General features: G+C 45.0%; 1 protein-coding gene and 1 long non-coding RNA gene across 3 annotated transcripts in view; one reads left to right on the forward strand and one right to left on the reverse strand.

The window, feature by feature from the left end:
• LOC146042643 (uncharacterized) overlaps positions 1 to 26,319 on the reverse strand; it is a 447,704-nt gene that overhangs the window by 296,220 nt on the left and 125,165 nt on the right. The gene's annotated exons all lie outside the window — the stretch shown is intronic.
• ZMYND12 (zinc finger MYND-type containing 12) overlaps positions 1 to 26,319 on the forward strand; it is a 333,883-nt gene that overhangs the window by 125,513 nt on the left and 182,051 nt on the right. Inside the window, exons 5-7 of one of the 2 annotated variants that reach the window (XM_083162731.1) lie at positions 9,274 to 9,396; positions 18,934 to 19,039; positions 19,125 to 19,845. In XM_083162731.1, the coding sequence (XP_083018857.1) occupies positions 9,274 to 9,396; positions 18,934 to 19,039; positions 19,125 to 19,192 (297 nt within the window). In that variant the 3' untranslated portion in view covers positions 19,193 to 19,845. Of the gene's footprint in view, positions 1 to 9,273; positions 9,397 to 18,933; positions 19,040 to 19,124; positions 19,846 to 26,319 lie in introns of those variants that run through there. The other variant, XM_083162730.1, reaches the window with a different exon arrangement.

The following is a 26,319-nucleotide window of genomic DNA, read 5'->3' on the forward strand; positions in this document are numbered from 1 at the left end:
ACCCACCACTCCCCCACCCACACAACCAATCATGGGCATCATCAGAATCAGAATCAACTTTATTGGCCATGTATGCTTGCGCACACTAGGAATTTTTTTTTTTTAAATCTCTTTATTTATAAACAACGTAAGAAAGATTAACATTGGGGACATTACGGTACAGTATGCAAGTATGTTATTATATCAATAACAGAATACAAAACCAGTGAATATCTGTATGCATAGTCATGACAATAAAAATCAAACTTGAAGCCATGTCCGTTGGTGCATTTTTTTTTGTCTAAACAGTAAAAATAACAATACAAAAAGAATAAAAGGGGGGTGGGGGGTGGGGGAGATTGTGGTTGACAACTACTGAGTCGCGAGTTTAGTTGAGGAAAAATAAAGAGAAAATAGTACCAGAATAGCATTGGTTACAGATATGCACTTGAAGAAGTGGTGAAATCATACCACACCAGGGAGTTGTCTGTGGAAATGAGAAAACCAGGGACCCCAGATACCATGGTAATTGGCCACTCTGTCGTGGAGAAGAGCGGTAATATATTCCATTGATGCTAAGGACCAAATTTTATTTATTAAAGCTGGCATCGGAGGAGCAGAAGGTTGTTTCCACTGTGTAGCAATGAGGAGCTTAGCTGCGTTAAAAATATGGAGACAGAGTTTATCCTGGGGTTTAGGTAGCCCGCTCAATGGCTTGCACAATAAAATGTGTATCGGCTCTTTAGGGTACGTGAAGTTGATCACGTTGCTAATCAGAGATAGGACCTCATCCCAATATGTGGAGATCAGAGGGCATTCCCACCAAATGTGCATGAAGGTGCCCTTATTTCCACAATTCCGCCAGCAGAGATCTGGAGTTGTTGGGAAAATAGAATGTAATTTCTCAGGGACCAGGTACCAGCGTGAGTAAATCTTAAAAGAGTTTTCCTTGATATTTGTGTTAATAGAAGTTTTAGCTACCCGTCGTCTAATATCTGCCCAATCTTCTTCCTCTATATTAATCCCCAGATCAGTTTCCCAGGCCCTTTCAAAAGGTTCTTTGTGTTGGTCAGGTTGGGCGTTTAATACAGAGTAGAGAACAGAAATGGCTCCTGCACGCTCGGGGCTGTAGTTGCAGATTTGCTCAAACGTTGTCATTGGCCTCGGCTTTTGTGTCTTATAGGAAGTTTGGATGAAACTTTTCAGTTGCATATATTCAAAACTGTGTGTTGTCTCTAAATTGTACTTCTCGCATAAATCTGAGAAATTCTGAGGGGCGAAATCACCCAATATGTGTAGGAATCGTGTAATCCCACGTGTGGCCCATGGGTGCATATAACTACTCATACAGCCCAGTTGAAAATGGGGGTGTCGCCAAAGAGGAGTCATCGGGGATGGATAGGGCGCCAGACCCCTTTTTTTGTTAAGCTTATCCCATGTGGTGAGGATAGCTTTAACACATGGGACATCGTGTATCGTAGCTGGTCTCAGAGCTGGGGGGAGCCATGGGAGAAAGCTAGCTTTTTGGAGTCCGATCAGATCATTCTCAAGGGTCACCCATTTTTTGGAACCCTCCTTTGCATGCCATGACATAATGTGACTCAGTTGGGAGGCGTGATAATAATGCTCAAAAATAGGGAGGCCTAAGCCTCCGCTAAGTGACGTCTTAGCCAAACATGTCCTGCGGAGTCTAGGTTTTTTATTTGCCCACACAAAAGCGCCACATATAGACTGAACTGAGCGAAGGAAAGGGTAGGGAACCACTATTGGTATTGTCTGAAACAGGTAGAGCAACCTAGGCAGAATGTTCATTTTAATAGTGTTAATACGTCCTATCCAGGATATATATAGAGGGGCCCACCTATTCAGATCATTCTTAATAGTTTGCAAAAGGGGGATGTAGTTGGCCTTGTACAATTGGTCTAGTGATTTAGTAATTTGAATGCCTAAATATTTGATGCTTTGTGGTCTCCACATATAGTCAAAATTAATTTCTATAAGCCTCCGCACTTCAGGGGGTAGATGCAATGCCAGAGCCTCCGATTTCGTTCCGTTGACCTTATGCCCAGAGCATCCGCCATATGCCTGCAATTCCTCTTTCAGATGGGGGAGTGAGGTTGAGGGGGAGGTCAAGGTCAGTAGTACGTCGTCTGCAAAGAGTGACAACTTATACTGTGTGCCTTGTACTGAGATTCCCTTAATGTCAGGGTTGTTCCTTATCTTGGCGGCCAGTGGTTCGATGCTCAGGACATAAAGCAAAGGCGAGAGGGGGCATCCCTGTCGGGTGCCATTGCTCAGGTGAAATATTGGTGAAAGAAGGCCGTTTGTCAGTACTGAGGTCGTCGGTCCACTATACAAGGCTTGTATAGCCGACAAAAAGTCTCCATCCATTCCATAGGTACGCAGTGTCTGAAACATGAACGGCCATGAAAGCCGGTCAAAGGCTTTTTCTGCGTCCAATGAGAGGAGCACAGATGGCAGCCTCAGTCTGTTGATGTGAGAAATAAGGTTGGCTGTGCGTCTGGTATTATCCAAAGCTTGTCTCGTAGGGACGAAGCCCACTTGGTCTGGGTCAATAAGTTGTGATAAATAAACATTCAGCCTGTTAGCTAGAACCTTCGCAAATAATTTAATATCTGCGTTGAGCAGTGATATTGGTCTATAATTTGTGCGACATGTGGGGTCTTTCTGAGGTTTTGGGATCACCACTATAACGGATTTCAGGGAATCTGTGTGGAATCGTTCTCCCTGCATGATCCTATTAAACAAAGAGACCACCTGAGGGGACAGTAGGCCAGCAAATGTCTTATAATAAGCTGTGGAAAATCCGTCGGGGCCTGGTGCTTTTGATGATTTTTGCGATTTTAAAGCCTTGTCTACTTCTTCAGCGGAAATTGGGGAGTTAAGTCTAGAGGTAGCAGAGCTAGGCAGTTTAGGTAGTTTACAGGAGTCTAGATAAGATTGGATAACTGAGGCGGGGGGATTAGGGACTGATCCTGGTTCTTGGAGATTGTATAAGGAGCTGTAATATTCAAAAAATGTTTTATTAATGGCTACTGGGTCGTAACTTAAGGTGTTGGTTTTGTCTCGCAAGGCCACTATAGTCTGTGAGGTTTTCTTGGCACTCAGCCTAGATGCTAATATAGAGTCACATCTATTCCCCTTTTCGTAGAACCGCTGGTTTAACCACCTAAGTGATTTTTCAGTCTGTTCCGCAAATAGGGATTGAAGCTCTCCTCTAACACCCTGAATTTGTTTCAGAAGTGAGAGGGAGTGGGTGATTTTGTGGGCTTTTTCCAGCTGTGCTAGCTGTATCGTGAGATCACTGGATCTCCTTTCTCGTTCCTTTTTCCTATGAGATGCATATTTGATTACCGCCCCCCTGATGACCGCTTTGTGGGCTTCCCATGTTGTGGGGAGAGGGACATCTGCGGAAACGTTCAGTTCAAAGTATTCTTTTATCTGGGAGCTAATAAGCTTCCGAAACTCAGGTATACGTAAGAGCGTCTCGTTCAGTCTCCACGAAGGGCGGCCCTTGTGAGCTTGTAATGGATCAAAGGAGGTTAGAACTATAGAATGATCTGACCAGACATTTGAAATTATGTCTACTTTTACCAGAGTGTTTAGAACTCCGCTGCATCCCAAAATCATATCTATTCTAGAGTATGTGCCGTGGGGGTTTGAATAAAATGTGTAGTCTCGGGATGTTGGGTTGTGTGCTCTCCATGTGTCAAAGAGACCAGCTCCTGACATGTACTTACGGAGGTTTCCCGGTGGGCTGCGAGAGGAAGAAGTATGGCGTGGGCCACTTTTATCTAGGTCCTGGGACAGAATGGTGTTGAAGTCCCCCCCTACAAGTAACATTCCCCTGCGCATATTTTGAATTTCTCCAAATACTTTCTGAAAGAATGCAGCCTGGCCGGTATTGGGGGCGTATAAATTCACTAAAGTTATCACTTGGTGACCCAATTGACATACTAATATAATATATCTCCCATCTGTGTCAGTTCTTTGGGAAAGGATCTGTATAGGAACCAAAGCCCGCACCAGTATAGCAACCCCGTTCTTTTTTGTGGAGTGGGAGGAGTAGATAACAGTGGGGAATCTACGAGATGTCAGGGTGGGGTGTGCATTCTTTTTAAAGTGGGTCTCTTGTAGAAAAACAATATCTCCCTGGTGTGTATTAAGTGTTTTGTACAGAAGCGATCTTTTCTGGGGGGTGTTGAGTCCCTTTACATTTAGAGAAAGTACATTAACCGGCATACTTGTTCTCAGCTACGTTGTCAAACAATCAAACAGAAATAAAATATATAAAAGGACCAATTGGGGGGGGGGGGGGTAAGGAGAGGAAGAACAATAAGAAATGAAAATAAAACACTAGGGAAGTGGATAGTATCACTCCGCGGTAGGAAGATCAAAATCCACTACAGTTGGGCCCGTAGGGAGGAGGGGGGACAGGTCAATTCCAACAGGAGAAAGACCTAAAGGGCCCTAAGTGTTTGGGAGAACAAAACAAGTTTAGTAAGCTATATTGAATAGCGAGAGTTAGATCTTTCTTTCCCTTTAAAAAAGAAAAGAAAAAAAAAAAGTCTCACTGGTCCCACAGGATGGGGGGGAAATATATGAACTGAAGCGGACGTAACCATGTCCGCCTGGAAGTATTAAGAGTATACATATAAAACATATCTATAAAATAGATGCAAAACTGAACAGAGAGCAGTGCAGAAACAACAACATCATCTACAAAAAAAAAAAAAGGAGGGTTGGATGCGCCCAGAAAGAGGGCAGTACCCCTTCAACGATGAAAAACTGCCATATTATAAAACGTAGACATAGAATATCTGTCTACATTAAAGGTTCTGCCCCGGCTCCCCGCCCAAGGCGTCCCACCCCAGTGAAGGGGATCATAGCTTTACATACAATACCCCCACCTAAAAGCCGAAATGCCTATCAATGCCGGGGCAGGGAGCAGGGACAGATATCCCAAAAATAGTGTCAGCACAACAGTAATGAGCAAAGTAATAACATATAGGTAACTGCATACGCCTCTGGATCAGGTTGTGGTCTCGTCTTGGGCTCGAAAGGATGCTCCCGTCTCGCCCGCTTCCAGGTTCAACCTGTGGAGAAGTTCCTTCCCTTCCTTGGGGTCCCTCACAGATGTTGGACGCCCGTTCACCTCCACTATTAGGCGAAAGGGGAAACCCCATTTATATTTGTAGCCATTGTCCCGTAACACCTTTGTAGTGTCCCGCATTTCCCTGCGTTTGAGTATAGTGGATGGGGCCAAGTCCTGAAAGATTTGGAGATGAGAGCCTTCAAAAAGGATGTCAGAAGTCATTCTACTTGCGTTAGCAATCCGATCCTTGATTTTGAAGGATAGGAACCTCAGGATCACATCTCTTGGTGGTTCACCTTCTTTCGGTTTCGGTCTGAGGGCTCTGTGGACTCTTTCAATTGAAAGGGAGTGGTCGGTTAGTCCGGGGACCAACATCAGGAAGAGTCGTTTTAGGTAGTCCTCTAGGCCTTGTGGGGAGATGGATTCCGGAATATTTCTGATCCTGAGGTTATTCCTTCTCTCCCTGTTCTCCATATCTTCGTTCTTGTCCTTAAGAAACTCGATTTCACGGAACAGGAAGTTGAGATCTTGTGAGGCCTCTTGTAGTCCCCGAGAGTTGGATTCCGCTTTCTTTTCCACTGCTTCGGTGCGTCTTGATAGTGATGCAAGCTCTTTTCTCAGGTCAGCGGAAAGTTGTTGGAAATTCGAGGTTATAGATCGGTTTAATTCTGCGATCATATCTTGAATGTCGTGTTTCGTAGCGTATGATTCGCGTGAGGCCGAAGCAGTGTTAGCGAGGTCCGCCGGGGAGGAAGGAGATGAGTCAGGAGATGGGCGGGAGTCCGAGCGGGACAAGTGTTGCATTATCCCCTGCTGGGCGCCTTTTTTCCCTTTATTCGCAGTCTTGCTCATGGTAAAAAGCGATGGTAAGGGTGGCGAAGTCAGTAAAGCAATTAGATTTCCAGGCGGGCAGGATGAGCTATATTAGAACATGGTTAGTAAAGGCAGACGGCAGGAGAGGGAGAAGGAGGTAATGTCTGTCTGTCAGGCAGGTTGTAGCCGTGGTATCACATCTGACCACCGGGTGGCAGCAATATGGTAGAATCCAATAGAGGATAGTATGCAAGTGATACAGCAGAGTTAGAGTGTGAGTACCAGTATATATATTGGCAGGTGAACTAAAGGTGTATAGAGGGTCTCTGACAGTCTTTAGGGAGGGGTGGCCCTGCTGTTATATGTTCGCGGTACACCTTGATAGTTGAACCCTTTCAGGTGAATGTGCAGCCCTGTTCTGCTGCAGTGTGGGGTAGGTGCATATGGGCCAGCAAGGGGCCAGTGGGTGAGGGTACCTGGAGCTCTGGATGGATGTCTTGGGCTTCAGGGCTGTCAGGGTCCGTGGCCACAGCTTTAATCTGGGATGCTGTTGTGATTATCCCGGATCCAAGATGGCCGCCGTCTGTCTCTGTGCAGAGATTAAAGGTAGCTGCCAGCTGCTTTTCTGGGCCCCAGGCTGGCTTGCCTGCAGGTCCCAGCGCTTGGGGGCTCCAGGGGGGACCAAGAGGGGGGCACAGAGGCTAGCTGCGTCGATGTGGGGCGCCGCTGCGTGATCGCGGCGAATCGTGGGTCCCGGCCGGGGTGCGCCCGCTACTCCAGTCCCCGGCTTCTCCTGTCAGTTAGGCCGCAGGCCGGAGGACGCTCGCGGTGCGGCCCGCAGCGCTGCAGTTGCGCTCAGCCGCGGTCGGCAGCGGCGGTTAGTTGAGGGGATGAGGTGGGGTACTTGTGGGGTCAGGAATAGGCGCGGGTCGGCTCCTTTTTAGGGTCCCTGCGGGGGAGCCCCTTGCCGTGCGTCTGTCCTCTCCGGCCGCCAAGCCACGCCCCCCACACTAGGAATTTTTTGTGGATTTACAGTGCAGCATCAAGCAGGGATGAAGGGGGGGGAGGCATTACATACATTACATTAAGACATTACATGTGGGAACACATGCCCACCGAGTTGCACAGCGCCTAGGCAGCTATCAGCGGCGCCACTGGTCCCTGCTACAGCCAGGTAGGTAACATTAAGCAGAGACCGTACAATTATCACACAGGGAACATATTTGGCTGAGCTGCACAGCTCCTAGGCAGCCATCAGCGGCGCCATCTTGATCATGCTGCTCAAAGGCAGCAGTAATAATATTTGTATTTATGAACCACTTTTCTTCCAAAGCTGGCACACCCTGCCAGCTTGTTGCTGACAGGGTGTGCAACCAGTGAAGGTACAGCATACAGGCTTTGCATACAGTGGGGGTAGAGGTATATGATGAAGATCATGGTAAAGAAACAGTAAAACAAAGAGTAATACATAGCTTTACTTAGCTCAGAGGCGGAGACAGATAGTAATTTGGGAAAAGCAAAATAAAATGTGGCAGTGTTTCAGTTTATGTCCAAACTCTAGTTCTAACTCATTGCTTGCTTTAGATGACTTGCTTCAGATGATGATGCCAGACAAGCCTTTGCCAGGCTTCTCCAAATTTCCCATTTTAAAGGAAAGTTTGGGTCAGCTGGTACAGGGGGAGGGGTTGGTGTTTGCACACATTGCTCAGCTTATCTGATTAAAAGTGGGGGATGTTGTAGGCTCCCAGTAGCAAAACACATTTCCATTGCGGACTGTTCTTTTAAATGAGAAGCATCAGGTTTTGAAAAATGGCATTCATGTACCTGTACAGAGGAGATGAGAGATGGTTTGAAAACTTCATTCCAGTTCTAACTCATTGCTTGCTTTAGATGACTTGCTTCAGATGATGATGCCAGACAAGCCTTTGCCAGGCTTCTCCAAATTTCCCATTTTAAAGGAAAGTTTGGGTCAGCTGGTACAGGGGGAGGGGTTGGTGTTTGCACACATTGCTCAGCTTATCTGATTAAAGGTGGGGGATGTTGTAGGCTCCCAGTAGCAAAACACATTTCCATTGCAGACTGTTCTTTTAAATCATGTGTGGCCTTATGTGTAATGGGCATTATGGCATGTGTCTTTATGTGTAATGGGTATTTTAAAGTTCGCTAAAATGTGCAATGGGCATTACGGTGCATGGTGTAATGTTAGGCTGTGCCCCCTTTTCACCACGCAAGGGTACTACCTACTACAAATTGGGGGGGGGGGCGCGAAACATGCCCTTGCTCCGGGCACCGTGGAACCTAGCTACACCACTGGTCCCATGTCACAATCTAGCATCAGCGACGAATGCATCGTCTCTTGCTGCATTGCCAACTGAGCAGTACCATGTTGGGAGCCGCCCTGTTACCTATTGTAGGTGTTAGCGGGGATTCTGGGACAGAGCAAGAGCAGTGGGTGTGCCGCAGAGCTCCATTGGAAAAGCACCTGGAAACCACACAATGGTTGCTGGCATGCAGGTGTCCCTCAGGGCTTGGAGCCCAAAGGCAGGTGACTCCGTTGCCTCTGAGTTATTCTCCTGCCCTTGTGCAACTTTTTACTAAACACTTTATTCTAGCTAGCATCAAAAGCCACCCAGTGTGTAGGGCCATTGCTCCTCCGCTGGTATTACCAGCAGAGGAGTGACAGGGTGGACTGATTTCCAGTGTCCTGCTATGGAAAGTCGTCCACCCCCAGGAAAATCGCTCAGAAGGGCGAAAATCGCTCATTGTGTTTGCACTACGTGCATCATCGCTGTACATACACGGTGGGCAATAACACCCAGTGTGTATGGACCTTTTACACTACCATATAAAGTATATTCACGTCATTCAGAATCACATTTGTTTATACTGTATGTCTCACACTTGGTTGGTGCTAGGGTCTGCTCGTGTGATCTCTGTGCATTGCTCTCCAGTTTATCATTTCTTGGTTGAAAGGTTATGCTGTAGGACCACTTTCCATGTGACATTCTTAGTGCTAGTTGGGTCTACCTACCCATATCCATTGCCTCCTAATCCTCCTTATTTTATGCAAAATACTCCATGAGATGGATCAGACAATTGAGCTTTCAAGCCAAAAGTCATCTTCAGACATTCACCCCAACCCTAGCTTAACCCAGCCTCCAGCATGACACTATGTAGCTATCTTACTAACAGAAAGTAAAACGTGTTAATGGCTTATTTTAAAAAATCTACAATTTTGAATCATCTAAAATTGTCCTTAAAAGCATCAATGTTTCCTCTCACAGTCTGACATTTCCTCTGCTATTCACTGAACTTCAATTATGTATTGTTGATTTATTTTTCATATATATATATATTTATCTTAGGTTTACTATGCAAGTACTGTATCAGGACCAAATGACATCATTACTTCTGGAGGATTTTTCCAAATGGCTAATATTTTTTTCCGGCAGAATAAAAAGCTTATTGCTGACTCTCTCTATTCTGAGGTATGTTATCCTGTATTTGTGTAATTGCCATCTTCTGATGTCAGAATGCTCCTTTTGTACACTAAAATACTTAACTTAGCTGTTCTTGCTGTATGAGATTTGTTGAATTGCTTTCCCTGCACCAGAGGCGTAGGGAGGGCGGAGCCACCGAAGCTCATGCTCCGGGCGCAGATTGGCCGAATGGCACCGCCGGCCCGCCCTTCCTCCGCAAATGATGCCTGCACTACAAGTGTCACGCCGGGCAGTGTGCGCAGCACCGGCGGCTGCCCTGCCCGGCTCCTGCCCTGCCCTGCTCGCCCGGTCCCTGCCGCCAAGCGTCACGGGCGGTGGGGCCGGGGGCGGGCTGACAGTGACACTCCAACCTATGTCCTCCTCTCTGTCTGAATTGCTGCTGCTGCTCGGTCTGGCTTCCGGGCAGCGCAGCGTAGCTGCACACTACAGACTCCTCCCACTCCCAGAGTCACCTGTCTCTGACTCCCTCCCTCCTCCCAGGCTACAGCAGTGTCATCAGCCATTCCAAGCGCTGGCTGTAGCCTGGAGGAGAAGAAGATGTGTTGCTGCCGACCGCCTGTGCCTCTTTAACAAAAATCCCATTATTCAGGGTGACTTTTTTTGTGGTGGATTCATGGGGGGGATTGTTTGTAGGGGCTGGGAAGGGGGGGGGGGAGTGAATCTCTCTGGCTTCTGCTGCTGCCCTGTATATATCTTTATATGTATATTTATTTATTTACAGCTGTCAGCATGTTCTATAGCGCAGCAGATTCTGTTACAGTGTCTTATATAGCGCAGCAGATTCCGTTACAGTATCTTTTATATAGCGCAGTAGATTCCGTTAGTGTCTTATATAGCGCAGCATATTCCGTTACAGTGTCTTATATAGCGCAGCAGATTCCGTTACAGTGTCTTATATACGCAGCAGATTCCATTACAGTGTCTTATATAGCGCAGCAGATTCAGTTACAGTGTCTTATATAGCACAGCAGATTCCATTACAGCGTCTTTTATAGCGCAGCAGATTCCGTTACAGTTTCTTATATAGCACAGCAGATTCCGTTACAGTGTCTTATATAGCGCAGCAGATTCCGTTACAGTGTCTTATATAGCGCAGCAGATTCTGTTACAGCGTCTTGTATAACGCAGCAGATCCCGTTACAATGTCTGCGCGACAAAGGCTGAGAGCGTCTTGGGCTTATGCGTCTCCATGTCTGCGCGACAGAGGCTGAGAGCGTCTTGGGCTTATGCATCTCCATGGAGACGTATAGCTCAGCCAATCAGGGCTGAGCTATGCGTCTCCATGGAGACTCATCGGCCAATCACGCTCTCAGCCTCTGTAGCTCAGGGACTGCGTGACAGAGGCTGTTAGCTGCGGAGGAGAAAGCCGGGTCACCCCGCTGTCAGTGCGGGCTGAGCCGGCTATGCAGGAGGGTGGACAGCACTGCATCCTGGATTGGTGAGTTTGTTGCTGTAAAAGTAAGGTGTGTGTGTGTATATGTGTATGTAATAAAGTTATACTTCTGTGTGTGTGTGTGTGTTTTCTTTTAACATTCTTTTTACAGGCGGACTACAAGTCCCAGCGGGCCCATTAATGCCCCACATGCTGGGACTTGTGGTTCTCCAAGTCCCAGCCTGCGGGTGAGGTCTGTTGGCACTTGTAGTTCTCCTGTATAAAGCAATGTTAGGTATGTCAGATTTAACCCTATCAGGCCGGTATCCACTGGCCACGGATGCCGGTGACAGCCCCGGGCTTCAGCCCTGGACGGGTGAAGCCTGGGGGACCCCTTTTAATGGGGGGGGGCCACTCCTCCAGGTTTCCCGTCCAAGGCTGATCAGCCACGGTGCTCAAGTTTTGGCCGGCTGTGGCATGACACCACGGGCTGTTGGAGCCTAGTGCTGGTTTCAAAATACGGGGGACCCCCAGATTTTTTGACCCCCGTATTTTTGGACCCAGGACCGATCCAAGAGTCCGGGGCGGGTTTCAGAAATACGGGGGACCCCTATGCTTTTTGGCCCCCCCAGGCATATTACTCCCCCATTCGCGCCCGCCTTCGGCTAGCGTGTAGTGGTCTCTGGGTCAGCGGCAGCAGGCAGCGGCAGTCTGGTGGGCAGCAGGCAGCGTGGGACGCTGGCAGGTGTGGCAGTGTGTGCTGTAGTGGCGCCGGGAGGCCGGCGCCGCCATCTTGGTTAAGGGCAAATAGCAGATTGGCCCAGGTCTGAGGTTTCCGCCCATACTGACCTGACAGCCAATGGGATCTGCCTAGGGCTGTTCAGTGTCAGTACAAAGAGTCTCCAGAGGCTTTCACAGCTCCCAGCTGACTCCGGCTCTCTGACTCACCTCTCCTGACTTTTGGTGCCTTGCTTCCTGTGCTCTGTGGCTGGTCTAGGTTACTGCTTAACTCCATTGCTGCCAGTCCTGTCCGCAGTCTGGTCTCTGCCTGTATCCCTGAGCTTCCTGGCCTAGCTCTTCAAGTCTCCTGCTTCCAAGCGATTCTTCATTCATCATTCATCTTCTTCCAGTCTTCAAGGATCCTTCATTTACCATCAAGTATATTCTCTTTCCGGATCCTCTTATTCTTCAAGACCCCAGCCTGTCGTCCTCAGTGCTTTTGAACTGTCCCTGGAACCCACTCCACAACTCCCCCGTGCAAAAAAAATGCGTGGCAAAGGAAAAAAAGGAGAAGCAGCAGCACATGAAGAATTTATGATGCGGGCACAGCGAGTCCTGCAAAGAAACCTGGACAAACATGACAACTACTTCACTTATGTGGCAGATTGTGTTCGCAACATGGCTCCGGACCAGCAACTGACTTTTGAAAAGTTATGTATGGAGTTGGTGTATAATGGCAGTTTAGGGTATCTCAGCAGTGGCACTAAAATAGTTGGCATGGGTAGTGCACCAGAAACACCACTGTCATTAGAATCACCAGTGCCTACTCCGCCTGCCACCGTACCAGGCCAGTCGAGCACACTTCCAACACATCCAGATGTATCGGGATTCATCTTTGCAGGTGATGGCGATGGCGTCGCCATCACCTGCATCCCCGCCATCTGTATGCCGGAAGGGTACGCGCACGCACGAGGTGACGCGCACCCTTCCGACGGTGCTGCCCTCGGGTGCCCGGTGACCGCACCCCCCCCCCCCCCCCGCAGCCTCCTCGGGTCCCCCCCAGCACTATCGAGCGGGAGGCGGACAGTATTGCGTCCGCCTCGCCGCCTGGATACTGAGACGCGCGTGCGTGGGGGACGCACACGCGTCTCAGTCAGATGGAGCGCCGTGTTGCTGGCGGATCGCCAGCAAAGATAAAACCGGCCCCATCTGTACCCATTCGACACCCACACAGTCTTCTCAACCCTCCCAGTACCGTCAATTCTACAGTTCTTTACTGATAGAAGATCCGGAGTCTCCTGTTTTTGAAAATCTGTCTTAAAATCTAGGCTATTTTGTCATTTACCATCGACATGGTCTCAGCTGCAGGTATGCGATGGCCACTGCTCACATGGCGTATGGCGCACATCAATGGGGCCGGGACCATTGCATCTGCGCCATGCGCCATGTGTAAAGGCTGCGGCAGACATCCTCTGCCACACAAGGGTCTGTTTCATAAGTTACCAGAGTGTTTTTTTTCTTGGTTTTCTACGTATATGCTGCTACCTGTACCTGCATTACCAGAGGGAGAACAGGATTCTCCTCAATCTGGAGAGCAAACTCAATTTATTGCCCTTTTTTCTTTGCCAATAGTATGGGGTACTGTGCGACAGACATGGTCTCAGCTGCAGGTATGTGATGGCCACTGCTCACATGGCGTATGGCGCACATCAATGGGGCCGGGACCATTGCATTTGCGCCATGCGGGCCGCAGCCTTTACATATCTGCGGCAGACCTCCTCTGCCACACAGTAGCCCGTACTTATTGGGAAAGTTTAAACTTTATAGTAGTGTGTTTTTTTGTAAAATATCTTTTATATGGTACTACAGGTTGAGTATCCCGTATCCAAAATGCTCGGGACCAGGAGAATTTCGGATAACGGATTATTCCGTATTTCGGAATATTTTAATATTTAAATTATGTATTTTGAAGTATCTTGCATGTATGCTGTATAAACACATAAAATACACACAAATATATTTTATTACCACATAAAATACACACAAATATATTTTATTTGTTCAAAAAACAAGGTTTCAAAACATGAAACAAAATGTGTGTACTATCTCAGATATTTGAATGCCAAGCAATCATTTTCTTGCACATATATAGTGCCAGTTATATACCATGTCCTCAGTAGGGCTGTTACAAATGTCCCCAGTGAATGGAATGTATGGTTTTCGGAATAATTCGGATAACGGATACCCGGATACAGGATACTCAACCTGTATAATATATTTGTGTTGACACAATAAATCTACTGTATATGTGTATATATATTTACAAATGTTTTACACATGAAAGGCCTAAAAAACCTGTTTCTGTTCTAGGCCTAAATTATAAATAAAACAATTTTGTTTGCACAATAAAGTGTACGGTGTATTTTTCATCCTTACCTTGCAATACTGGTACTGCAGCACCTTCACAATGGCTTTGCAGGTCTTCGGGATGATGAGGCCCAAAGCTTGCAGGGGGGTGAGGGATCCAAACTTAAGGTCAGCAAGAGACCGTACTGTCGCCAGAAACCTCAGGGTCACCACCAGCTGTTCCTCAGCAGGGATAGCCACGCGATACTTGGTATCCTGCTTCTCGATGTGGGGAGTCACCAGACGCAGCAATTCCTGGAATGTGGCATCATCCATCCTCAAAAAGTTACGGAAGTCATCTGGGTTATTTTCCCTGATGTCCCTGAGCAGTGGCATGTGCAAATGAGTCTGACGTTGCAGTAGCTACTGCTTTGTCCAGCATGATCTTGCTCTCCTGCGCTGGGCCCTCTGACGCCTGAGCTTCAGCACAGCCTAATAGAGCAGGTAATCTTGCTGGTGACGACCCATCACTGCATTCTCCATAGTGCAGGGTTAAAATACACTTTGTAATGGCAGGCAAAACAAAGTAATGTGTAAATAGCTATGTCCAGCGTTCAGCAGGTATAAACCAAGCCTCACTAGTAACAAAGCAGAAATACACTGGTTTAAAATGGCTGCTGCTATTCCTATCCCCTCTGCTAGTCCAGCCCCTTCATTTAAATTTCAAAGGCCAATCTGACGACGGTCGCATGTGTTCTTGCAAAAAAACAAAAACCAGCGATCCGACCGTCTTAACGACCATCACGGGCGCATCGGGATCGGATCTAGATCGTTCCGCAAAAAAAACACAATTTTTGCTAATCGTTTGCTGGGGACTGCCTGAGAGCTCCCGGGAAGTCCAAGGGAAATCGTCCCATGGTCGTCTATCGGTCGTGGACAATGGTGGTCATCCTGGTGTGTACCCTACATAAGCCTTGTAGTGTTTTCACTTAATTAAAAGTCATAATTAGTTCTGGTGTCTGCTGTTTCCAGCCCAAGCCTCTGACGAATTCACCAGAGCGCTACCGTGTAACTCATAATTTGGTGTGTCGGCAGAATCAAAGCTGTCGTGGACTAAGTCCAAAAAACTTACTTTGATTGGTGGCTAGCGGAATCGTTGTGAAATACGCACACACTTGGGATACTAAAAGTGTAGTAAAAGATAGTAAAAGTGTCACGTGGCTGGGGTTCTCAGATTGCCGTATCTGGGGAATCGCAGACTAAGGTCATGACAAACTGGATTTCACTGAAAAGGGGGTTTGGGTTATAAAAATGAACCTTTATTAAATTTCCCTAAAAGTACCCTTTATCATATTTATTTTTATAAGTTCTGGTATCCTGGGGTTTACCTTGCAAACTCTCTCCTGTGTGTTGCAACATTCATTTTATGAATGTATCATTTGAAATTGTACAATTGTTGCCAATTTCTATTCCGTACTATATGTGTAGACTTTGTTATTATGTATTTTTCTGTATCTGTTAGGGTACTTTCCCCTGATTGTCACTTCAGAGATAACAAGTATTCTGAAGATAGTGGATGAGGGAGTATTTATTTTAATGATCCCACCTGTGGTACCTTTACATACGTTTAAGTGTGTGTCTTAGGGGGTATTCAATGGCTGTCGTGCTCTTGCAGCAATCTCCCGATGGGGGAGATGGCTGCGGGGCCCTATTCAATGCTGTCTTCCTGTCGGGCTCGTTCTGCCGGGAAAAGCTGGAAATAGTCGAGCTCCCGACCGGAGCTCGAGTATTTCGGGCCTCAGCTCGCGGCCACGCCCCCTTCTCACCGCTCGGCGGCCGGGACATTGAATCCTGACTGCCGAGCTCCAGTCGACCAAAGCGAGAACGGGACAGGGGCACGGCTATCGTGCTAGCTCGACAGCTGTGCCCCTGACATTGAATACCCCCCTTAGTGTTTATTTCCCCCGTGGCAGTTATTAATCTCGATTCTTACATGTAGCAGGGGGATCTGAGCAGATTGTTAGATCCCTAAGGATCTGTGTGCCACTATTATATTTTGTGTATGGTATCCACACTTTCATGCATGTGCACATGCAGTTATTGTATGATTGTAATGCACTTCCCTTGTTATTGCGCTAAGGCCATGTCCTGTGTTTATACATTTTATACATGCTAGAATTTTGTTGGCCTTTTTTGTTGCTCTGTGACATTAAGAGCTACATCCCAGTTTATCTATTTGGACTCCTAGATCCTTATCAAGTACTGAATTACCCAATGCCTCCCCTGATGCTTTAGCAAAACCTAGAAAGACCATGTCTGCGGTGTTTCCATAATCAAGGTTTTTGCTGACGTCCTCCTAGAAGCCTAGTAAATTTGTTTGACACAATCGTTTTTTCACAAACCCATTCTGGTTAATACTAAGTAAACTATGAAGATCTAAATATTTCTGAATACCATCCCTTAAAATTCCTTTAAATAATTGGTACTCTTTACCTAGAAGGGCACCCATCGCGGCCATCGTGGGAATTGAATGCACTAAAAAATCGGGTGCGATGCGACCGACGCGATGCCCGCGATTTCCCATAGGGAACAATGTTAAATGTCTCAATTGACCCGATTTTCCTGTTCAATGTCTCAATTGACCCGATTTTTCCATAGGAAACAATGTTAAATGGCCCACAGAGGCCAAATAGGCACCCTGAAGTGTGAAATGGCCCCCACAATTGTTAACGCCACCCCACGATAAACGTGAACCCGAAGCGTGGCGAGCGCAGCAAGCCCGCGAGGGGCGGCGGTACGCGTCCTACGACCTTTTCATACCCCCACTATCCACGTCGGCGTGGAGTTGAGAATAGAATAGTGTGGCGAGCGCAGCGAGCCACCGAGCCCGAAGCGTGGCGAGCGCAGCAGATACCTGTGAAGCCCGCAAAGGGACGCTTTTACCTGTGAAGGTATCCGCGTCCCCTCACGGGGCTCGCCACGATTCGGGCTTGGTGGCTCGCTGCGCTCGCCACACTATTCTATTCTCAACTCCACGCCGACGTGGATAGTGGGGGTATGAAAAGGTTGTAGGACGCGTACCGCTGCTCTCGCCACGCTTCGGGTTCACGTTGATCGTGGGGTGGCGTTAACAATTGTGGGGGCCATTTCACACTTCAGGGTGCCTATTTGGCCTCTGTGGGCCATTTAACATTGTTTCCTATGGAAAAATCGGGTCAATTGAGGCATTGAACAGGAAAATCGGGTCAATTGAGACATTTAACATTGTTCACTATGGGAAATCGCGGGGATCGCATCGGTCGCATCGCACCCGATTTTTAGTGCATTCAATGCCCGCGATGGCCGTGATTTTTTTACCTGCGATGACAACGATTTTTTTACCTGCGATGACCACGATCAAAATCACTTAGTGTTCATTCTAGCACCCGCTATCTTTGAAAATCCATGCAGTTCCTTTTGCTTGCCTGGGATGTCGCTGTCTGCTGTAGTGTTTCTAGCACTGTGTGGTCTGTATATCAGCACTGATATGCAAACCAGACCTGTGCTAGAAACACCACAGCAGACAGCGACACCCCAGGCAGGGAAGAGGAACTGCATGGATTTTCAAAGATAGCGGGTGCTAGAATGGACATTACCACTATTGATGTTAAGCTCACAGTAATTAGCTGGGTCATCCCTTTTTCCTTTTTTAATATTGGCATTACCTCTGCTATTCTCCAGTCTTTTGGAACTTTACCTGATGATAGTGAGTTATCAGAAACGTAATGCAGAGGGGTCGCTAATTCCTCCCTTAATTCCAATAGCACCCTAGGATGAATCCCATCTGGGCCTGGTGATTTTTTTATTTAGCTGAGCTGCAATATTATCTCATCAGTCGAGAAAGCAATATTAAGATCTCGCTTGTTCGTCCCAATAAACCATCTTGCAATGCAAGGGAAATAAATATATTTACTGTTTCTGTGTGCAGGGTAAAATACTGGCTGTTTTTGCATGTATCCCACAAATACCAGGCTGCTGTATTTTTACATTGCAATTTAGATTTGAATTTGGACACTACTTTCAATAATCTTAATCTTTCTGCTCATCTTATATATGACTCACCTGCAGTGCAACATACTTTTGCTCAGGGTCCTGATTGCAAACTGCATCAGAGGTCCAGCTCTCCACCTTCAACCAGTGACCTCTACTTTTCTGCTCCTGACAAGTATGATGGGGTCCCTACTAACTTCCCAGTTAGAAATTGTTGGGGCTGTAACTCAAAATAAATCAAACTGCCAGGACCAACATTGCTTATATTGTGTCTCTTCTCTGCAGACAAGCTCTAGCATGGGCATCACCGCTTCTGCTGACAACTTATTTGCTTATGATCACTTTGTGACCACCTTTCAAAGATCTTCAACAAACCTGGCAGGATTACTACAGATACATTTGACATTCTGTGGCACTGCCCACAGACTATTAACAAAGCTTTTGGAACTGACCCACAGAACTTAATGAACTAATCGCTCTATGTAACATAGTAGGTCGGCATATCAGAGAGTATGCTCAAGACATTGGAGAGAATGAGTGTACTAACTTCCTCACATTAAGGGGGAAATTTACTAAAGGAAATTTGTAAAAAAAAGGTGTATTTGTATCCAGAAATACACTTATTTTTGACTTTTACTATCCCGAAAATACGACAAATCATATTCGTATTGATAGCACATCAATACGAATACGAATTGCCGTATTTTTGGGATTGTATCCAGAAATACACTTATTTTTGACATTTACAATCCTGAAAATACGGCAATTCGTATTCATATTGATGTGCTATCAATACGAATATGATTTGTCGTATTTTCGGGATAGTAAAAGTAAAAAATAAGTGTATTTCTGGATACAAATACACCTATTTTTTACAAATTTCCTTTAGTAAATTTCCCCCTAAATATCAGTCTCTCACAAGAATGGCATGTTTTTCTATTTGATTCAAACTGGACTATTTGATTTCTTGCCTGTGTACTGTATACTACTTTTATGGCTCTGCATAATATCTTGATGCTTTATGAATACTAAATAATTGTTTTATTGTTGTTTTGTAGGTCATAGATATATGGAACTCTCACCTCAGCAGACTGGTGAATGATCAGATACAAACTTCAATCAAAACAGATGCTTGGTTACATGATGCTGATCCTGAAAGTTTAGGTAATTATCTGGCTTGCCTTGCCTACAGGCTTAGTCAAAGCATCAGGGGTGCATTCAAGTAATATTACCCATTTTTAACCCCTAGAAAACAAGAACTTGCTAAGTGGGGTTAATATGACAATCGGTTACTTGGATCCAATAGAAATGGCATGACATTTACCAAATGTCGACTTGGGAAATCAATATCTGGCTTTATGTTCCTGTAAAGATAGGCCTTATCTGTGTACATCCATTCCTGTGGAAGATCTAACCTGAACTTTCTATGTCTAGTCTGTCCACCCACTCCAGTGGCTAGGCTGACATACAGATGTAGCGCTGCTCATCATTTCCACGTAACATCCATGGTGATTCGGGCAGTCCCATTGCCACAATCTTGCATCTAATTTGCTTTAACAACTCATAGAAATGTATCAAATGGCAATGGCACATCGTAGCTGTTTGCTGCATCAACTGAGTACTACCGGCCATGTCACAGCAATGATGAGCGTGACTAAATCTGTATCTGTCCACCCACTCCAGTGACTGAGCTGACCTATCCATGTCCACAGCCTGCATATCTGTCCACTCTAGCCTCCTTAGTTTTTAAAAAAAAAATATTGACTTTACTTGATTACAGTACAGTTTATTTTCTATTGTCTATGTGTATCACACTGGTACTGCACTGCATTACCCTACTGCATTCACTTTTTTGGATTTTTTTAAAACTTTGTAAATTTTTCCCCTTTTTTGACCAACTTGTGTACCCCACAAGTAAAGTAAGCATTGTGACTTCCTGCAATGTGAGTTAATTCCATAAAAAGAAATATATATATATATATATATATATATATATATTATTTTTTTTGCTAAACTTGTGTGTGCTGTATCCCATTGCAAATGTGTTCATATAAATATAAGCAGTGTGACTCCCCACAGAATTGTCATTGGCAAAAAAAAAAGGAAAAATAGATTGTTCTCTTGTTTTTACAACCTGTGTGCACTGGACCCCACTGTGACTTAGTGGGGTTCAGAAAGTTTAGAAAAGAGCACCTGAAATCAAAAATCTTTTACACTCTTATAAAAAAAAAAAAGGTTGGAGGCGACACAATATAAACCCAGAAAAATCAGTTCCCCAACCCCAAACAAAGAACACTAAGGGCCTGATTCAGGTTTGCTCGTTAAGCAGCAAACATCGCAGCTTACCGAGCACCTTTGTAACGATGCTGGTCGTATTACATGAAGTCCAATGACCGAGCAGATATAAAGGAATAGCCAAACGTTAGACGGTTCAGACAGGAATGTAGTCAGACATAAGCCGGTTCGGTACACAGGAGGATAGTCCGATGTAGAGAAGTGTGGCACGTAGCAGGAGCTGGGCAAGGAGAATAATCAAGCATGGATAAGATCCAGGAAGTGCCTTTTATATGCCCAAACAGGAAACCGGATCCAATATAGCTTCTCTTTGATTTCAAACTGACAATCTTGGAAAAGGGAAAAACTAAGGTCAAGTTTGCAAATACAGAGACTCCTAGTGGTCAGAGGAGCACATAATCAGAGATATTTCTTACAGTATTTCCCCCTTTCAGTTATGGACAGTGCTTTGCAGGGTTCTCTAAATATGTTGAAATTCAAGCAGCAATCGAAGAGCATGGATATTCCTTTCAGTTACGAAGAATTGTGTTCTGGTCCATATCCCTGCCACTTTATCAGATATTGAAGTTTATTTCTAAATTAATACTGCTTTCACATTGCAAAATGCAGGTTCGCACCGGGACTTTGTATCGTCTCAGTCCTGGTGCGACCTTGCATTTTGCTTTTAAAAGCGCCCTCAGTGAAACTGCAATATTGGCAGTTCGCTGACATCATGTTGGGGTGGAGCGTCATCGGGGCGGGGGGAGGAGGTAGTGCTTGGAGCTGGCGCTGCTCAAAGCACTGCCTCCTCCATAGTGTGAACGGGAACCGGGTCGCTCAAAGCGATTAACCTGTTCACACTGCATTGCAACCTGGCAACAACCCGGTAAGAACCCTGCTTTTTTACTGGTTTGTAATGCGAAGTTGCTGGACCCCGTAAACCCTTTCAGATCGCTATAAAAACAAGGCTCCAATAGAAATGGCATGACATTTACCAAATGTCGACTTGGGAAATCAATATCTGGCTTTATGTTCCTGTAAAGATAGGCTTTATCTGTGTCCATCCATTCCTGTGGATGAGCTAACCTGACCTTTCTATGTCTAGTCTATCCACCCACTCCAGTGGCTAGGCTGACATACAGATATAGTGCTGCTCATCATTTCCATGCAACATGCATGGTGATTCGGGCAGTCCCATCGCCACAATCTTGCATCTAATTTGCTTTAACAACTCATAATAATAATCCTAATAATCTCCTGTTCATGGATGGGGTCAGTCAAGGAATCACGTTCCTCCAAATTCAGGGTAGGAGAGTTAGCCTTTTAAAGGAAATCGGTACCTAGTGCTGGGTCATCTGGTGGTGCAGCATATAGAGCCTTATAATAATCTAGAAATCAAGTAGTGATATAAAAAGGAGAAGTTAAAGTTTGGTTGTCATTGACAATTTTTGGAATATGAGCTGACGGACAATAACTCCTGACTACTGATGCTAGTATTTTACCCGCCTTATTACCCAACCTACTAAAGTGATGTTTCTGATAGTCCATTGAGTGCATTGAGCCATTTTAGTACACAATGGCCCTTATACTGGTTCACTCGCAAAGGCAAATTCCTTCTCAAATTGACAAAACCATGTGCACTGCAGGGGGTGTGGGGGGGGGGGGGGCGATGTAACGTGTAAATAATAATTCAGAAAACAAACAAAGTATGTACACTGTATATTTAAAATATATACAATAACTGTACAGGTCAACAGCTCTCCTCTCATAATTAATGTGACTATAGATGATGGCATCTGTCTAGTAATCCTATTGTGAAACTGCTATGCTTGTTTCTCTTACATTTACACAGGTGACTGATTAGCAACATTATATGTATATTGAAACAGTTTCCAAAACGTACCTGTTCAATTGGAATCCTGCAGAATGTATTGTATCCACTGTCTGAATAGAGGTTTTGTGGTAGGTTATACACTATCACTTTAAATGTGCCCAAGATTTTTCCTGCATACATAGGTCAAGCACGTTTATTGTGCCCTTAATTGACACCTTTTAGGCAGAATAATAAGATATATGCAAAATTAGCACAAGAAATATGCTGCAATTTGTGGTTCCTGAGGATATTTTCAACATTCAGTTTGAAAATTGGGCATGCTCACAATTAATTCACTGCAGAAGCCAGTGAATACCTGTATGACTACTCATTCAGCCACAGCTTTTAACAGGCATACAGGCACACCTGATAAGCGATTGATAAATTCCACACAAGGTAGAGACAATGATATTTATGCAGCTTTATGCTTTTTGCTAACGGTAATCAAAAATTTGGAGAGTGCCAGAATTATATCTTGGAATCTTTGAGTAAGCTTTTTATGTTTGTTAGACACACATGTGACGATATGTCCTCTCGTGATACTGTAGGTTTCGAGGCTGTCCAGAACAGATTAATGTTGTCAGAGTGTTGCATATTATCTGTTGCATAATTTGAAAACCGATGTTGCAATACAACTTAAAATCTGGGGAGTCATATAAATGAGAAGGAAATCCATTATAGACAGAAGATTTAGGTATAGGGATGAACAAAGTAAAACAAGTTGGAGCATGAGCAGAAATAGCAATGGTTTTCAATTTTAGATTGATGAATCCTTTGTAGTAGGGAAGTGGAAACAAGCCAAAAATGAATCCTAGAAGAGGTATGGTGTGTGTGCGAATAAAATATGGAATCACATTGTACAAGCTTCCCTAGTCCCAGCAAGCAAGGGCTAGAACATTATTGGCTAAGTGGCTGCTTGTCTCGATCAGCAACAAAAATCATAGCAAAATAACATATCAAGACAAAGCAGTTCTTCAATATTTTTAACTATTTTACAAACCCAAATAATGAGCCCAAGAGGCCCATAATGTATCAGAAAATATTTCCTGCTTCGAGGAAGATAGGTGGTCAGAGGTAAAAAGAGGGCAAAAACAGTAAGGAGACAATGAAAGGGAGAAACAAGAGAAGTGTACCCTAAGAGCAGTGGGAAAACTTTGCAACATCTCTGATTTCAAAATACAAGGTAAGTATATCAACATAAAAATAGCATCAGATAGGAAAACCATTGCAAAAAACAGTAAGTGGCATAAGTAATACTTGTTGTTTCATAATGAGTCACTCAATGGCATTGAAAGGGGTAACTGAAGATTCGGAGAGTGAGTCCAAAAAGGTAGTAGCCGGGGCTACCGAATCAAAAAAATAATGTTTGCCGTCATGTTGAATATGGAGTTTAGCTGGAAACAGAAGGATAAAGCAAATGTCAGTGTCAAAGAGGGACTTGCAAATTGTAGAGAATTCTCTCCATTTTATAGCTACTTGATAGAATTCCTGAAACAGTAGCAGTTTGTCACCTCGGTATGACAACCCCTGTAACTTACCATTAGCCTCCAAAACTGTTGTTATCCGGTCCAATTCGGTGCACCCGTTCAATAAGCATGGGTCCTGTATTAGGGGCACAACCTAGTTCTTGAGGCAAACAGGTGGAAACAAGGTCCATGGGGTCTCGTTGTTTGATGCACTGTAGCAATCCAATTAACCATAAATTATGTCTTCGGTTATGGTTCTCAAGATCTTCTAGATTATCCGCTACCGCCAATAATGTAGCTTCCTGTGTAGCGAGTTGCACTTTCTCAGTGTGAAGATCCTCCTCCAATTTAGAGATATGCTGTTACGCTTCATCAAAACAAAAGCCATGTTCCTTCATTCGTGCAGTTGCAGAATCATTGGATTCTTTTAAACCAGCCAGCTTTTTATCTACTAACAGGGACAGGAGATCCGAAATGTTGTGTGCCTTAGCGACAGAACAGCACTGAATTTAGACAGGTCAGGAACTCCCTCCATAACATTATCCCCAGCGGGGATATAGCCAAGTTATATGGAAATATAAAGGTGATGCATCGCAAAATAGATGCAGGGTCCACTTTTAGGAAGAGAAGGGCAGGGCAATAGAACCATACTTAAACAGTACCTGTAAGTGGAGACTATATCACAGGATGTTGCTCCCATGGCATGGCTGCTCATCCCTACACCGCATGGGCAGCAATGGGGATAAAATCAGTTGACTCCCTGGTGATAAAGGAAGAGAAGCGAGTTCTACGTTTCTCAGAATTGACCACTAAATATCCCATGGTTAGCCCATATCCCTTAGCCTTTCTGCAAACTAACTTCTATGTGACGCATGTGATAGGTAATTTCTCTGATAAGGACTGGAATAACACACTGGACACTATGCTTACTTATTAGGTCCCGACCTCAAGAGCTATATCTATTCACTATACCTTTCTGAGACCGATCTTGGATTACACCAAAATCAAGGGTGGTATGGCCACATGGCTAGATCACTTCCCTACGCTCTCAGTCCCACAATTGCAGAAAGGCCTCCTATACTCCCGAGAAACCCTCAAAGCCAATATGTACGTTGAGTGGTTTCTAAATATTTACTTACTTATCTCCTGTCAGACGCTTCCATATGGGAACATCAGACACCCACACTTGCCCAAAATGCCGCTCGGACAACGCAGATACCCAGGGCTATTTTTCAGTAGGCTCCAGCAGGAACTGAGGCCCTTATTCTAGTTCACTCTTTCTGACAAAATGTTTCTTAGATGGACAAAACCATGTGCACTGCAGGTGAGGCAGGTTTAAAACCCCACCCAAATCTAATTATCTCTGCACAAGTAACACCTGCCTCACCAGCAGTGCACATGGTTTTGTCCATCTAAGAAATATTTTGTCAGAGTGAACTAGAATAAGGGTCTCAGTTCCTGCTGGAGCCTACTGAAAAATAGCCCTGCAGATACCTATCATTGTTTGTGGGCATGTCCTATTATTTGTTACTTTTGGCTGCTAGTGAAACGCTATGCAGAGGAAAAACTCGTTACTTTTGTCCCCTTTACCCCAGAGTGGGCGATACTGGGAATATTTGACCCAAACACGCGTATGACAAAAGAAAGCAAAAAATTGCTATTGGCTTTGGGTGCAGCTGGTAGGAAAACTATCCTCCAGGGCTGGATTGACCCCACAATTTCCCCTATTTCTATCTAAACTACATTTTCTGTTCAGGATGGATTGGGTGGATTGGGTAGACAGAGGCAAAAAAGTTGGACAATTTTTCACGTTGTGGGACTCTTATATACCAACCCTTCCACTAAGCACCAGGAAAATGTTACATGATAGCCTGCAATCTACAACGTGGTACCTTAGTCGAATGGGTGCACAGGATCCTCCAGTCCCTATCCAATGATTACTTGCGACGTAATACAATATTTTATTTGATGCTTTGAAGAATGTAACAAGACTTAAATGCATGTATACAAACAAATGCTTTATTATTTGAACCTCTTTATTTTTTGTTATTGTTAAGAATGTGACAATTAATCTTACAACTCTGTTATGTAATGTGCACGGAATGTCTCAATAAAAAAGTTTATTAAAAAAAAAAAAGAAAAGTGAGATTATCAGTGAGGAAACAACACTGAGCAATACACACCACACAAGAACCTACCAAGAAGTTCCAACAAACATGACCGGAATCTAAACCTGGCAGGAAAAAACTTCAAAGTTCCAAGTCGGGTATACTTTGTAGCAAATAACAGCGCTGAGGCGGGCGTCCAGTGACACCTGTGGACTCGGAGAAAAGGATTTACGGTAAGTACAAAATCCCTACTTTCTCCTTCATCCACAAGGTGTCACTGGAGTAACAGTGGGGACGTCCCAGAGCTCCCAACATGGGTGGGATGGCGCTGAGACCCCCATAATACCTTCTCCAAACTGAGAAGCTGGAGCCGCAAAGGTATCAACCAGGCAAAAGTCTGATGACCCGACCAGGTGGCAGCTCTACAGAGCTGCTGAATAAAAACTACACGGGCAGCTGACCAAGAGGGCCCAACCGAGCGCATAGAATGCGCCGTGATGCAAAGCGGAGCACATCTTGCCCCCGCGACATAAGCTTGAGGAATGGTAAGACGAATCCACCTAGACAATGGGGGAAATTTACTAAAGGAAATTTGTAAAAAAATAGGTGTATTTGTATCCAGAAATACACTTATTTTTTACATTTACTATCCCGAAAATATGGCTATTCGTATTGATGTGCTATCAATATGAATACGAATTGCCGTATTTTCGGGATAGTAAA

Source organism: Crinia signifera, chromosome 19 (assembly GCF_055691185.1).
Source record: "Crinia signifera chromosome 19, ASM5569118v1, whole genome shotgun sequence".
NCBI classification, from domain to species: Eukaryota; Metazoa; Chordata; class Amphibia; order Anura; family Myobatrachidae; genus Crinia; species Crinia signifera.